This window comes from Vicugna pacos, chromosome 4 (genome assembly GCF_048564905.1).
Source record: "Vicugna pacos chromosome 4, VicPac4, whole genome shotgun sequence".
Lineage (NCBI taxonomy): Eukaryota > Metazoa > Chordata > Mammalia > Artiodactyla > Camelidae > Vicugna > Vicugna pacos.
The window spans coordinates 53,223,400-53,237,902 of record NC_132990.1 but is presented as its reverse complement, the minus strand read 5'-3'; the positions used below and the strand labels follow the sequence as shown (position 1 = coordinate 53,237,902).

Genomic DNA, 14,503 nt, shown 5'->3' with positions numbered 1-14,503 from the left:
GCAACTAATTCTGTTAGTCTCATAGTACGTGGCTGTAAACAACAGAAGTTTAAAGAAAGATGTATAAAATAAACTGAATACAGCCTATTTGTTATTGGGGTAATAAAAGGAAAATAAGATTAAATATCGTTAAGCACAAGAAAAGAGAGGGACATCATCCTTTTAAAGGCAACGCGATTCACTGTAAGTTACATTTTTCTTCATCTTGGCGCCACCAGTCTGTTTAGTGTTTTTCTGAGAGTTTGATGGTGTTAAAGTCCAGAAGGAACACCCCCCCCCGAGTTTGTTCTTCATCTACAGCAGTAGTAACTCATTGAATCCTTCTGAGATAGCCATATCTTGTACACGTACAACAGGGCCAGGCCACGGGCTGTCTTCAGACATATCTGTATATACTTTCCGGAGATCAGGGTTATACAGTTGGTCACCACTTGTACAGAGATGTCCCAGAGAAAGCCCCAGTACCTGAGTAGCCCTCAGGGCCTGATACGCCAGCATTCCTTGTCCCTAAGGCTGGCTCCTCCTTCATTCTCAGGTGCCGTGCTAGCGTTCCTGCCTGTGTCCCGTTCTCCTAGACCTGGTGCTTGCTCTACGCTCCTGCTCACCTCCAGTCTTTCCTTCTCCTGGGATCCTAGCACCCATCTTTGTTCCAGAGCCACTGCCTGAAGTAATGTCAAGCAGGAAAAGAGATTCCATGGCCCAGAGCCTGAAACCTCCAAGCTCTGCCTCTGTACTGTGGCCCCAACTTGACTTCCTGCCATACAGAGGTCTAGCCACGCCTGAGCCATCCTGACTGGCTGCTTCTCCAAGCCCGGGAGCAGAGGCGGGGAGAATGAGAGAAGGGAAAACCCCTTCAAGAGGGTGAGAGATCACTCAGGTCGGTTGGCTGAGATGAGCTAGGAGTGCAGGCTCTGGAGCCAGGCTGCCTGGGTGTGAGCCCCAGCTCTGACCTTTACTAGTATGTCACCTGGGACAAGTCACTTAGCTCCTTTGTTGCTAAGTTTTCTCACCTATAAAATGGAGACAGTAACAGTACCTCCCTCGTGGGTCATTAGGAAGTAAGCAAGTCTACACTGATAAAGCCCTCAGAACTGTGCCTTCCACATATTAAGTGTCGAATAATTATCAGTGATTATAGTAATAACCAGAAGCCTCCAACAAAGGGATGACACCCCAGCTCTTTAGCATTGGCTTGTGTGATCTTGAGTATCATGGGGTATAAAAGTTTGCTTCCTCTCTAGACTTGAACTGACTGAAGGCAGGGACATAACCCTCCCTTCTCCACCCAGTGGTACTTGAAAGAGTGCCTGGCACATAGCGGCCCTCAAGGTATCCAGTGTCTTTCTTCCTGCAGGGTTGACTGGCCATCAGGGTCCATGACTGAATGATACCTATTAGGTAGAGAACTCATGTAAATCACTCAGCAAAGTGCCTGCTGAGTGTGTTAAAGTTACTATATAGTTACAGTTGTTGCTGTGACTGCTGTTTTGTTGTAGAGCAGAAAGAGCCCAGGGTTTGTTGCTAAATAAACATTGACTTATAGATCAGTTTTGTCGCTTTAAAGTGCAGGGACTTCAGCTTCCTCAACTGTAAGTTGCAATTATAATACCCACCTCAATGCAAATAAGTAAACAATTAGCAAGCTGGCCATGGCTGCCTAATTTTGTGAACTGGCTCAATTTCTTTCATTCCTCTGGTCCCAGTTTCCTCATCTGAAAAATGAAGGCGTTGAACTAGATGACTTAAATGTCAAAACTGTTAAACTCATCATCCTTTCTCCTTAAACCTACTCCTTCTCTGTCCCTGAGAGAGGTTCTTTCCTTGGTAACTATTCAGTGTTTTAATACATTGAATTGTTTCAGATCTCAGTCTCTCTCTCTCTCTATCTCCATCTCTCAATGTCTCTCTTGAGACCGTAGGGTGGTCCAGACTCAGGGCTTCTGCATGACTCCAGGGAGCATCATACATTTGGTCTGGGTGTGGGTAGCACCCCAGGCATTGTGCCCTACAGCCGCCCTCGGTCCTGGCTGGATTCCTTTCACAGTGTAGGATAGTGAAGTCTGCAGAGCATGCAGTGGGGACTGTCTCCAGTTTACCTTGGGTTCAGCAAAAAGAATCTGTATCCAGGAGTGAACAAGCATGGGGCCAGGTGAAGCATCACATTCATGGCCTATCCTTTCCTCTCCTGTTTTGCACAGACTTTGCAAATGGGCATCAAACACTTCTCTGGACTCTTCGTGCTGCTGTGCATCGGATTTGGTCTGTCCATCTTGACCACCATCGGTGAGCACATAGTGTACAGGCTGCTGCTCCCACGCATCAAGAACAAATCTAGGCTGCAATACTGGCTCCACACCAGCCAGGTGAGTGTCGCAGGCATCTGGCTCCAGGATTCTTAAATGTCAGAATTCACAGTTAAGGGAGAATCCAGAACCTCAGGTCAGACTGACAGATGACAAGCTAGCAAGAAAACCAGGGTAGTGGACACTCTATCAATGCACAAGGTGGAGTTCCCTCTATCCCATTAATTCTCTTGCCCCTTAAATTAAGCAGCCCCGCAGTGCCCCTTCCTTTCACATAACCCTCCACTGTTACTCACAATGGAAGCAATAGCATTGCTGTTAACCTGGCTTCACTTAGTGACAATCTGAAGAGGTGGTGTGAAAGATTTGTTTCCTATAGATTCTTTTCTTGCCAAAATTGAAACCCATTAAATGAATTTGAAGTCCCCGTTTCCCTTTAGACGAACCCACCAGCCCCAGTCCTCTCTGCATTTTCAACAACCCAGAACTTTGAAGTCCACTGGTGCCAAGGCCAAGCTCACAGGACTGAAGTTCTTTCATGTAATTCAGACACCTACGCACTCACTTCCAGGGAGAATTGAAACCATCAGGCAGACCACCATTCAGGGTTGTTCATTTGCACATCTCGCTCTGAAGGCAGCTGGCATGGAGAGCTGAAATATACTCAGAAGGCTTTTCACTGATGAAGGGGCTCTAGTGAAGGCAGCAGTGCCACCTGAGCACGGTGAGGGGCGGGGCCGAAGAGCCGTCCTGAGCTCCGGTGAGATGATGGGCTCCCTCCCGCTTCCCACGGCACCACGACTGCCTGCCAATTCGGCTGTCTTTGCCCCATTCATCTGTTATGCTGACTCTGCTTTGTTAACACAATACTTTTTTTTCTAGACTGGTCACTATCATTGGTTTGGTTACATTTGAACCCTGTTCTTACTTTCATCCTCAAACGTATTTGGTCTCCGGAGAACTCTGCAGACAACTGATCCTCTCCGTTGTATGTTAGCATGAGTTGTTTCTTTCTCAGGACGCCTTTCCTTTGTTGTGGCTGCTAAGAAGTCAGACTTAAGTTTTGTACAAAGCCCTTTGGCACACATTAGTTTCTGTGTGATAACTTCTTTATCACATACCTTTTTACAACTCAGAGCACTTCTATGCCTCCTATCAAATTACTTTTTTTTTTCTTCAGGTAGAATAATCACTTATAATTAGAATTCTTGTCCTCTAGGGATTTGGGACTGAACATTGATCTATTTTCTGGTATCTCTGGAAATTTGTTTAAAGAAGTTGAGGTTTGTAATGACGAGATTAAATTTCAGGGTGTACGTTGTCCCCTGGTTGTGTGTTTCTGATGATCTCTACATGTGAATCTGTTCTTTCCACCAGAGGTTACATAGAGCCCTAAACACATCATTTGCAGAGGAAAAGCAGCAGCGTTTCAAGACTAAACGTGTGGAAAAGAGGTAAGAAGAGACCGGTGCGAGGTGTCAATCGTATCTGTTAAGAGTTTAGAGATGTGACTGAGACTTCGTGCTCAAGAGAAAAAATTATGTATAATTAAAATCAAATCGGGACCAAGTTGTTCATAAACACAGTTAGTAAAAATACATGGTTTCCAATAGAGAGAAATAAAACAGACAAAATAAGAAACACATCTGTACACAGATGTGCACTGAAATGCAGAAGAGGCGATACCAGTTGTGGGTAAAGTGCAGGTGTGGTCTCCAGGCTCCAGCACCTGGATCCAAGCCCTGCCTCCAACACTTAGAGCATGTGTGGTCTTGGGCAAGTTATTCATTCAACCCCCCTGTGCCCCAATTTCCTCATCTGTGAAAATGAGATAAATAGAGGACCTGCTTTCTAGAGATGCTGTCAGGATTAAATGAGATAATACATCAACAGCCCCCCAAAACAAGGCTATTTTAGTTATTACTGTGTACAAAATACACAGAAGCCTTAATTCATAAGTACCTCAGGCAATTAACGGCACGCAGTATTGCCCTTTTGGCTTGCTTCCACTCGCCACTCCTTTTCAGCACTCCTAGGGATATGCCACAGGCGTGCTCTGCTTCAGCCATTTCCTGCCACTGTGACTACAAACTCCCCAGAAAAGAGCGTCTCACTAATGGGAAGTAACAAGCATTAAATGCATAGATGACATTTAAAAACTGAAACTTTGCACCTTCCTCACGTCCAGCCTGTGGAAGACTGTTGCCTCATTCATGATGGCCAAAGATGTCAGGAGCATCGAGGTCTGTTCCTGGCTGCCCTCGGTGGCATGCTGCCTGAGGCGGCCTCCTGGTTCTCTCATATGTCCAGAGGCCTCGTTTTACCATTACCTCCAAGCAACTAACTCTGTCATCTGTGGCGGAGCCTCAGCTCAGAGCTCGGCTTTCTGGGTAATTTTGAAATCTGACCCTCACACTTCTCATTCACCATAGAGGAAAAGGGAAGGAGGGTGGAAAACAGGATTCTTTTTCCTTGTTTGTACCTCCTCAGAGGTCTGCTGCAGTCCCCTTCTCTGCAGTTTGCATCGAGCTTTTCAGAATCGTTTCCATTATCTCTGAAGGCCACTCTTTCCAGTCGGCAGCAAGCACACCCGCCTCTCCCCCTCTCAGGCTGTGGGGTTCCTGTGTCATTGCAGCCCTGCCAGCACAAGCTGCAGGCTAGTCAGGTCACAGCTGTTCTCTATCGTGTTGCGTGTATTTTTTCTGTAATAATTTTTAACATACATTTTTAACTAGAGAGGAACACAGAAGACATCGCAGCCAAGACACCATCTCATGATAACAAAACATTCGTTTTCCAGCCATAATTGAAACTGGAAGCCGAGTGATCCCATTTCTGACTGTGATGTGACTCCCATTCACAGCTCTCACCTAAATTCACAACCAAAACTGTCTTCCTCTCAACTTCTCCACTTCTCTTGGCAGATTCCCTTCTGGAGCCCTTTATTTTGAAAAGGAGCTAAGGCAACATGCTCTCCTGCCTTATTGGGCTCATATTTCCCAGGCCACCTCCCTGCAACCCAACAGCCACCTGTAACCCTTCACGTGCCAGGAGTGTTGGAGATCCCACAGCTGCACATCTTTCTGAGGGGTCTAGTGGAGGACTGAACCTCAATGTCACATAATTGTTCTCTGAGAGCTTTTAAGTGTTAAATACAGTACATTCATTGGCCGCCTTACCATCTAAGGCTGAGGAAAGCTTGGTACAAAACACAACGGAAACACTGTAGAGGCCAACAACACAAGACGTGTATCTCTTCCAATAGACACCATATCTGACCTTGGGCATCTGTCCTCTTGCGTGAGTAGGTGGCTCAGAGCCGTGTGCCAATTATCAGAGCACTTGTGATGCTAGCACCCAGAGTGTGTCGTGGAATTCAGCTTTTGCTTATTCTTATTATTATATTCCCAGATGTAGGTACAAAGCTCTGGAGAAAACCAGATTGGCTATTTCTGCCTACCTGATTTCTGTGGTTGCTTGGACATTCCAGGAAAATGTGTTAATGTCTGCCTTCCAGGTTTTCTCCACTGTGGATTATTCCATGATCTTAGAGTTAGGTCTGTTGGCTTGAAAACTGTCCCTCCTTATTGGAAGAATATCTGTGTGAATGTGTCTGCTACGACTTGACATCTCTCCTGTGTGCTCCATATTTAGTGAATGAATAAAACAACAGATAAATGAATTACTAACATATGGGTTTGAGGAAAGGCCTGGAGGAATTTTATCTATGGTGTGAAAGTAGATGTTGCCCCTTTTTTATTTAAAACAGAGGGGACAAGTGAATATGGCAAAAGACTATATATCGTCCTTGGTTTATTCAACATGTGATTTCATGTAAACTTTGGTCTGTCCTTCACTCCACTGGGTTTCCAATACACTCCCCTTTTCTCTTTCCTCTCACCCCAAGATACACAAAAACTGTAAATCATATAACACACACCCCAAACAAGAATGTTTTGAAATTACTCAAACTGAGTAAGAAAAGATTTGAAGGAAAAATTAAAGGGAGTTGTGAGGCTAGAAGGAAACTATAATGGCACCTCTAAGCCAGCATAAAGCCAGTGGAGCTGGGCTCATTAAACAACAGTGAGTTGCTTATGAATCTGTGGGTCAGCTGTGCAGTCTACTGATCTGGGCCAAACTTGGCTGATGGTGGCCACATTTGGTTATATATCTATAGCCAGCTTGTGGGGAAGGGGAGGGCAGCCGAGGGCTGGCTGGTCTAGGATGACCTCAGCTGGTCAACTGGGAAGACTGAGGACTCTCTCCAATGGTCGATTAGCACCCAGCAGACCAGTCTGGACTGGATACACTGCAGCAGCAGGGTTCTGAGACAGGCAGTGGAAACGTGCGAGGCTCAGGACCACCACCGGCCACTTCTGCTACTCTGTCTTGGCCAGAACAAGTCATGAGACTGGACCAAATTCAAGAGGAAGGGAAAGAAGACTTCCCCCCCTTGATAAGGATGGGCTGCAAAGTCACAGTACAGAGAGGCATGGATGAAAGGACGAACAAAGATTATGACCGCATTTGCAATCTACCACAGGGCACGATGAAACAGAATCACCCCATCAAGTCCTTGTATTTGTGTTCTTATCCATGTGACTGAATCAACACTTTCTCTCCCTTTTCCCCTCCCTCTGCGGGTCCTCCCATTCTCCTTCTGTCAAGTGAGAGTCCAGAAATAAATTCTTGATTCAGTTACATGGTGGGGAACAAAGACACAAGGACTATATTCAGTGTTTCTGTTTTGTTTTGCCCTGTGGTAGATGGCAGAAGTGGTCGTAATCCTTCTCTTCCTCCTTCTTCTTCAACAAGGCCGGAAGAAATCAACAGCTGTGCTGCTTGGGGCTCTAACCTGCTCTTGTAGCAAGAAACTCTTCTCATTGCATCTGACTGTCAACGTGTATTTCAGAAACCAGCCCCCCTCCTCCTGGGCCTGGCCAGCAGCAGCTCTTTTGGTCCACAGCCATCACTATGATGGTGTTAGGTGGTTCAACATGAGCTGAAAAAAAGATTTCGAATCTATTTCTATTTGACCCATTATTCAGCAAGAACTTGAGGCTTTTTTGTTGATGTGGTTTGTTTTGTTTGTTTTTAAGCTTCAGACCTCAGCTGTCATTCTCAACCCACAGTCAACCTTATAAAGGGAAACTTTCTGCTGAATCCTACAGCTTGCATGCTTTTATTCTCCTCAGACTCAGCTAGTAAACGTCAGGGTGGTCCTGTGGGACTAAGGATGAGTCAGGTCAGAATATCAGCAGGCACGTGCTTAGCGTACAACAGATGAAGAAACAGAATCTCATTTCTACCAAAGCACCATCTTTATAGTCATAGACTGTTTCAAGGCAGCATGGCTCTCTGAGGCTCTCTGTGCCTCACTGGCAAGAATATAGAAAAGCATCTAAGGTTCTTCATGAAAGAATGTGCCACAGCCCGAACCATCAGCCCTCCAGGTGATACACCCATTCCAGTTTCAGGGCAGCATGAGACTTGATGAGACCTTGAACTTCAGTTGAAAAGAATTGCATTGGCTCCTTCTGTCCCCCTGACACCCAGCAGGCAGTCTGTCCACGGCTCTGTGACTTCATCTCTGTGTACTCAGCTCCATATTAGTCACACAGGAAGTGGCTAACAGATGGGGAACGGCACTTTGAGAGCTGCAGAGTAGAAGTTCAATCTAAAGTGTCTCTTGGTTTCCTAGGTCCAACATGGGACCCCGTCAGCTCTCGGTGTGGAACACTTCCAATCTGAGTCATGACAACCGACGGAAATACATCTTCAGTGATGATGGAAGACAAAACCAGCTGGGCCTCCGGACCCACCAGGACATCCCTCTCCCGCCCAGGAGAAGAGAGCTCCCTGCCTCGCTGACCACCAACGGAAGAGCGGACTCCCTCAGTGGGGCTCGGAACTCAGTGATGCAGGAGCTCTCAGAGCTGGAGAAGCAGATTCAGGTGATCCGGCAGGAGCTGCAGCTGGCCGTGAGCAGGAAAACGGAGCTGGAGGAGTATCAAAGGACAAATCGGACTTGTGAGCCCTAGCTGGCCATGCTGCTCCCCATTCTCAGTTCCTGGCCTTCCTCTGCGCCCTTGAGACACTTCGTATGCTCTTTTGTAACTACTGACCAAGGTGTGCGCAAGCTGAGGTCAAGGTCCTCTTAGAAGTCAAGCCTAAAAAGCAGTGGCTGGTCTTCTTCTCAAGTTTAGTCCTCGGTCTCCAGAGTAGGAGTCTTTTTCGGAGCAGGAGTCTTAGTCAGGAGCAAACGCCGTGTGAGGGATCTGTGAAGAACCAGACAACCCAGCTCCCGTTAACCTTTTCACCAGGTGCCACACTAATAGTTCTGGTTTTTAGCCCTTTCTCTGCTCTGTCAGCAGCAGGAGATAAAATTGTTACTCATACCTGTGTCTTACTGGGTTGTTGGTTTTAATTTCGGGATAGAGCAGGATTATCCAGGGTTGTGGCTTTTGCCACAACTCCCCAGTCCAGATTTGTCCTTACATTCCGAATGGGGAGCCACGGAAAAGCTAGAGAAACTTAGGACAGGGAGGAGGGTACTTAAAAAAATTAACTGAATTCATTTGTATCACAGCGGGCCAAGGATTGATTGGGTCAGGCAAGAGCCATGGTTTTAAAAGGGTCCTGGATCTTCAGCACCATCCTGACTAACATTTAGTAGCAACATGTTTACTGTGCAAGGAGACAGGGATGTGGTGGGTAGGAAGAGGACGGGCAGAGAGGCATTAAAAATGTGTACCGAAAGCTCTGGGCCAGAAAAGCGATTTGGCTAAGGAATGGATTGGATAATCCTAATCTAACTAAGCATCTCTGCTATAGTGTGTGCCTTTTACAAAGGAAAGAGAAAGAGAAAGAAAAGCCAAGCAAGGATGTGGCCTTAGGATGGAACTGGAATATCCCTGCTTATTGCCTGTGCAGCAGGACATGTGAGCTGGCACTGTGGGTTAAGGGAAAATGTTCTGCAAACGATATAGTAGGCTGTTTTCAGATCAGCAGTCACCTATGTCTTAGCTGCAGGGTTTCCAGAAGTGAACCTCAAGCCTGTGGACATTACAAGCTTCAACATTCAGGAACGTGCCCTGTGCTCTTCACATCTGTATGGGTAACTGCCAAGTCAGTCTCCCCAGCCTCACATCCATCTGTGAGAAGCTGTGAATAGGCTTTGGTCCCTCTGATTCTCCCCCAGGCCCCATCTAATGCTCCCAAGAGACTGATATGAATAACCTGTTTCCCCTCTGTGTAGGTATCCCTTTGCCAGTGTGCAAGGCTTGGGCATGCAGAAAAGGAAGAGAGTATGGGAACGACAGAACTTCAGTTCCCAGTGTCAGTGTAGACAGACATCATCTAGGAACTCATTACAACGCTGACTGCCAGGGCTCTTCCCCAGAGCATGGGGCAGGGGTTGGGGGGAAGTTGGGAATTTGGATGTGGGTTTGGAAACCTCCTGTTACCAACACCCACAGGCGACTGACATGTGGTCCAAAAATGACCCTTCAAGGAACACTGTTTTAGAAGTTTGGCTGTCCCAGGCCTGGGGAGAAGTGAGAAGATCCTTCCTGAGAGTTTCTCAAACTTTAGCACACACCTGATTCACCATCCACACAGCCACTCCCACCCCAGGGCACCATTTAAGATTAGACTTCCTTGTTTAGCAGTTCTTTGCTTTATCTTCTCAGTATCACCTATGCTCCTCCCCAGTCAACTGAAGGCCTGCAGTGAGTTCTCAGCGCTGTGCCAAGCACTGTGCTCTGTAACAGCTGCAGATCATTGGGAAGCCGCCTCAACCACAAAATTTCTTCCCCTACTTTTGGATGCAATCCCTGCATTTCCACCAAGAGCTGCCAGTCCCCCAGGGAAAGATAACACTTTAAGCTGCAATTTGATAACACTTCAGCAATTAGTTAATTGTCTGAGAAAACCCCGGGGGGTGGATGTCTGTGCAGAAATACTGATGAGGGAGGTGGGAGGGTTCTAAAGTTAGACTCCATCAACCTCACAGATGAACAGTTCAACAATGAGAGAACAGTGAGCCATGGAAACAGAAAGGACAACTCTGCTTTGAAATGCCCATCCTCCCATGTTCTGAGCCCAGACCCAGAAGCAGGTTTGCAACGGCCTTTGGAAGAGTATGCCTGTTAGCCATCCCACCCGTCTGCAACAGCTAAGGATGCTCTAGAGACTCTGCCGTCACGCTCTGTACCCCTAACTCCTGCACAGCCCAGAAGGCTGACATCCAGGTGTACCTCAGATCATGTCACAGCCATGCTCCTACTGTTGTACATGGACATTTTTTATAACTCAGCTTATATTCTGACTGTACTTGAGAAGCTGGCTATTTAAAGGAACCCAGAGGTGAATTCTTTTGTAAAGAAGCCTTTTGTAATGCAATTAATTATCCCTTAATGTATCTGTTTTGTAAGTTTGAATTTTTGTATATTGGGTTTACCTTAAGCTTCTCTACTGAGGCATTCTGAGCAGTGGTGGTAACATGCCAGACCACGCTGCCTGTCCACAAAGCAGGTGACCAGTGCATGGCTCCTCAAGTATCTTCCGAGGAACTGTTTGGCCAAAACTGCGGCCAGGATGTGGCAACAAGCAGCAGGGCTGAAAGCAGGCTTACTGCCGTCAGCATTGCTTGAAATGCCTCCACGTTCTGGGTGAAGGAAAAACAAAGTGTAACTGCTTGTGGTGAAATGAAACAGTCTTCATGTTAAGTAGCAATGGTTATTTTTATCAGTAGTAACTGAACAGTGTTTTGCAATTTGTGAAACAGTGTGTTGTGTTTTGTACAAAGATTTCATGACATGGTGGGTCCTCTGAAAACCCTCCTTCCTGTTCTGCCCCACCTCTGTTCTCTCAACTCCCTTCAGGCTCAAAAACACAAAGATGAAATTCTTAGGTGAAGAGTAGTTTTCTGGTTAAGAAGATGAGGGGTTCTACCTTGCCTCCTCTTGTGGGCTCCTATTTTATGAGATCCGGAAGGCCTCCATTTGTTCTAAGCTCTGATGCTGGGAAACCTGGAACATGACAAGCTGGCTGTGCCACACCCCACAGCCATGCTTTCCAAGGGGGAATTCCTGGCACAGGAAGCACAGTGAAGTAACTGGGTGAGTTAGAACAGACGGGGCTGCTTGGTTCATGGAAACAGTAACATCAAGGGCCTTGGGGAGTTGATGCCCAAGGTAGAAGAGCGGGGGAGTCCCTCCAACAATTAAAGACAAGGCAGAACAATGACTGGGACAGACAAGTGAGGTGGCCACAGGGACCCAGGGGTTGAGGTCTTGACTGTGCCTGGAAGTGACTCTCCGTCATGCACGGATCCTGCTGTTGCACAAATCTTTTACAGGAGCTGCTGCTTCTGTGCCAACCGGAGAGGGGTAAGAGGAGCAGCTGCCGAACAGGCAGAGCTCTGTGATCTAGGCGAGCCTTCTCGGTGCTGGTGCTGGTGCTGGGTCCGGGTCCGTGGAGCCTTGGGGCTAGCGGGCACTTCCTTAGTGTGGATAAAGACTGAAGGGGAAGAAACGACTTCAGAGCCTCTCTTTCTCCCAACTCATACTTTTGATAAGCAAACCAGAAAAGCCACCCAGTGCTCACAAGAAATTTCTTTCTAGATATTGAAACCACTTCACTCTGCAATGTATCATTACCCTTTCTTCACCCACCCATGACCGTGTAATCTAGGATACCCTCATTCTTGAAGTTTAGTTCCTAATTGTTTTCTGAAAATAACGTACCTATAAGTATTTTCTTAAGGTTTGTAAAGAGTGTTTGCATTGTGTCTTCATTTCAATGTGTTTGCAATCGCTCCACTCCAGGAAGAACTGAAATGCTGTCTTGTGAGCATGAAGTGAACAGGCTGTTTTAATCCAGCCACTTTTCTTGTACAACCACGTGGATGGACTAGATGTCCTCAGGTCTTTTCCATCTTCAGTTTCTATGACTGTGGAATAAATGTTCAGATAGAAACTTCACTCCCAGACGTACTGCTGGCATTGTCTTTGGGAATTCAAATGTTGATGTGGTACCAGCCCTTCCTAACAGGAGACCCACTGATGCTATGACTTACGCTTAATTTTTTGGTACAATCCAAAGTGGTACAAAATATGCTGAGAAACTCAGAGCCCTGGCATCATGAAGTTGAAATGAAATAGCTTTGTCTGCGAGAGGCATTCTAGAAAAAGCCACAATATTAAGAGGTTTCTGAAAAGCTCTGCCCTGGCCACCCTCATTTAGCAATTCAACAAACATTTGCTAAACAACTTGTATTTGTACCAAGGGCTGGAGATACACTTGTGAGTAAGATGGATACAATCTCTAACCTCAGGGACCCTCTCATGATTTGTCCTTTTCACACTCTGTAAACTGATAATACCGTAATAGCTGACATTTATGGAACCCCTATTTTATAAATAATGATCTCATTTAATCTTCATTAAAATACCATGAAATAGGTAGTCTAGACCTCACCTAGAGTAGATAAACTAGTCCTCTAGTTTATACTTGGAAAGACTGAGGGTCGGGGTCTGTGTGAGTTGCCCACAGTCACACAGCTAATAAGAATAGTAGCAGAGATTCACATGCAGGCACACAATTCCAGAACCACCACCTCTATTGTCAAGATACTGATTACTGCCTTACAACTCCCTCTCCTTCCTCCAACCCGCCTCTAGTCCAACTGCCATGTTGCCTACGGCCTGTGCTCAGCCTGGCCCCCCGCTCCACAGAAAGTTGATGTGGTGACTGCCCCAGCCTTGGTCCACTGAACTCAACAGTGTAGCCCTCACAGTGTAGCCCTCAAGTCTCACAGAAACAGTGTTTCAGGCATCTCTTTTTGTTCTGTAGCCCAGCCAAGAACTGGTACAAACACAGCTGCAAATCACTCAGCAGTCCTGCAGTCTCAGGCAGTTTGCACTTAGCTGGTGGCAAACTTGCCGTCATGAAGCTGCTAGCTGAGTGTGTTCTTCACGTGACAGTCTTTTGGCATATACCCAAATCAAACCTTATAAAAATATAAACCTACTGTAACCTAGTTCAAAGGCCGACTTATCCAAGTTGTTTTGCATCATTCAGTAATTCATTTTTTGGATGTTTACTGTGCCCTGGGCATTGGGCTGGCTGACGAAGACAGAAAGATACAAAGCAGATTCTGATCTCACAGAGCTCAGTCTAGTGGGGAGACAAACTGGCAAAACAATGTGACATGTATTCTGATAAAGAAAAGCACATCAGTGCTATAGGAATAAAGAAGACACTGTGTGTGTGTGTGTGTGTGTGTGTGTGTGTGCAGTGGAGAAAATGAGTGGAGGGTAATAGGCATCCCACATAAAAGAAACAGCACGTGCAAGGTTGCAGAGTTGGGGAACTATGGCAATCAAGGAACTTAGGAACATCAAATAGTTCAACATGACAGAAACATAAAGCACAAGGTGGGTAGCAAGCTACATAAGGACCAGAAAGAGAAAAGCAGAGGCAAGATCACTGTGCTAAATTGGATTTGTATCCCAAAGACTATAGGAACCATTAAAGGGTTTTAAGCTGAAAAGGGAGATGTGAAAAGACCACACTCCTCACCACTAGGCTATTATTTACATGCAATTTGTAGGCAGTGAGCAAATGAAGTTAACTTTTTGATGTCCTGGAATGACTTGGCCATAATGTCATTTAACCAGGACACATGGACTTATAGACAGACAGACAGACAGACAGACATAAACACACATGGCCTAGATTCCAAAGAGAATGTCAGTCTTGTTTTTCCTAGAAATAGAAAGAAAATGTAGGAGAAGAAAAAAAAATTGACTTCTCAACTTCTTTATTTGCAAATAATAAAAGTTGCTATTTTGAGCATTTACTTAGATGCCAGGCACTGTGCTGAATGTTTTGTATATATTGATTCACTTCATCAATACAATCCTATAATGTAGTTATTATCTTACAGACAAAGAAACTGAAACAGAGAGAGCTGAAGTAACTTGCTACGTGGCAGGGCCACACTCATCCAAGTCTGACTACATAAGAAGTATGTTTAGCACGGTGAGTGCCTGGACTCACAGGAAGCACTCCACAAATGCATAAAGAGGTTGGGTGAGCAAGGGGAAATCTAAAATCCTTTTGGTTCATTTCTGCTCTAGAACAAAGTGCTGTGGGAACTCTCAACGAACAGGGGAATAAACCGCAGTCCT

General features: G+C 45.9%; 1 protein-coding gene across 2 annotated transcripts in view; it reads left to right on the top strand.

Moving 5' to 3' along the window:
- GRIN3A (glutamate ionotropic receptor NMDA type subunit 3A) overlaps nt 1–14,503 on the top strand; it is a 140,404-nt gene extending 125,901 nt beyond the window's left edge. The window contains exons 7-9 of one of the 2 annotated variants that reach the window (XM_072959822.1): nt 2,199–2,363; nt 3,681–3,757; nt 14,260–14,503. In XM_072959822.1, coding sequence (XP_072815923.1) covers nt 2,199–2,363; nt 3,681–3,757; nt 14,260–14,272 — 255 coding nt within the window. In that variant the 3' untranslated portion in view covers nt 14,273–14,503. Of the gene's footprint in view, nt 1–2,198; nt 2,364–3,680; nt 3,758–8,007; nt 11,092–14,259 lie in introns of those variants that run through there. The other variant, XM_006204039.4, reaches the window with a different exon arrangement.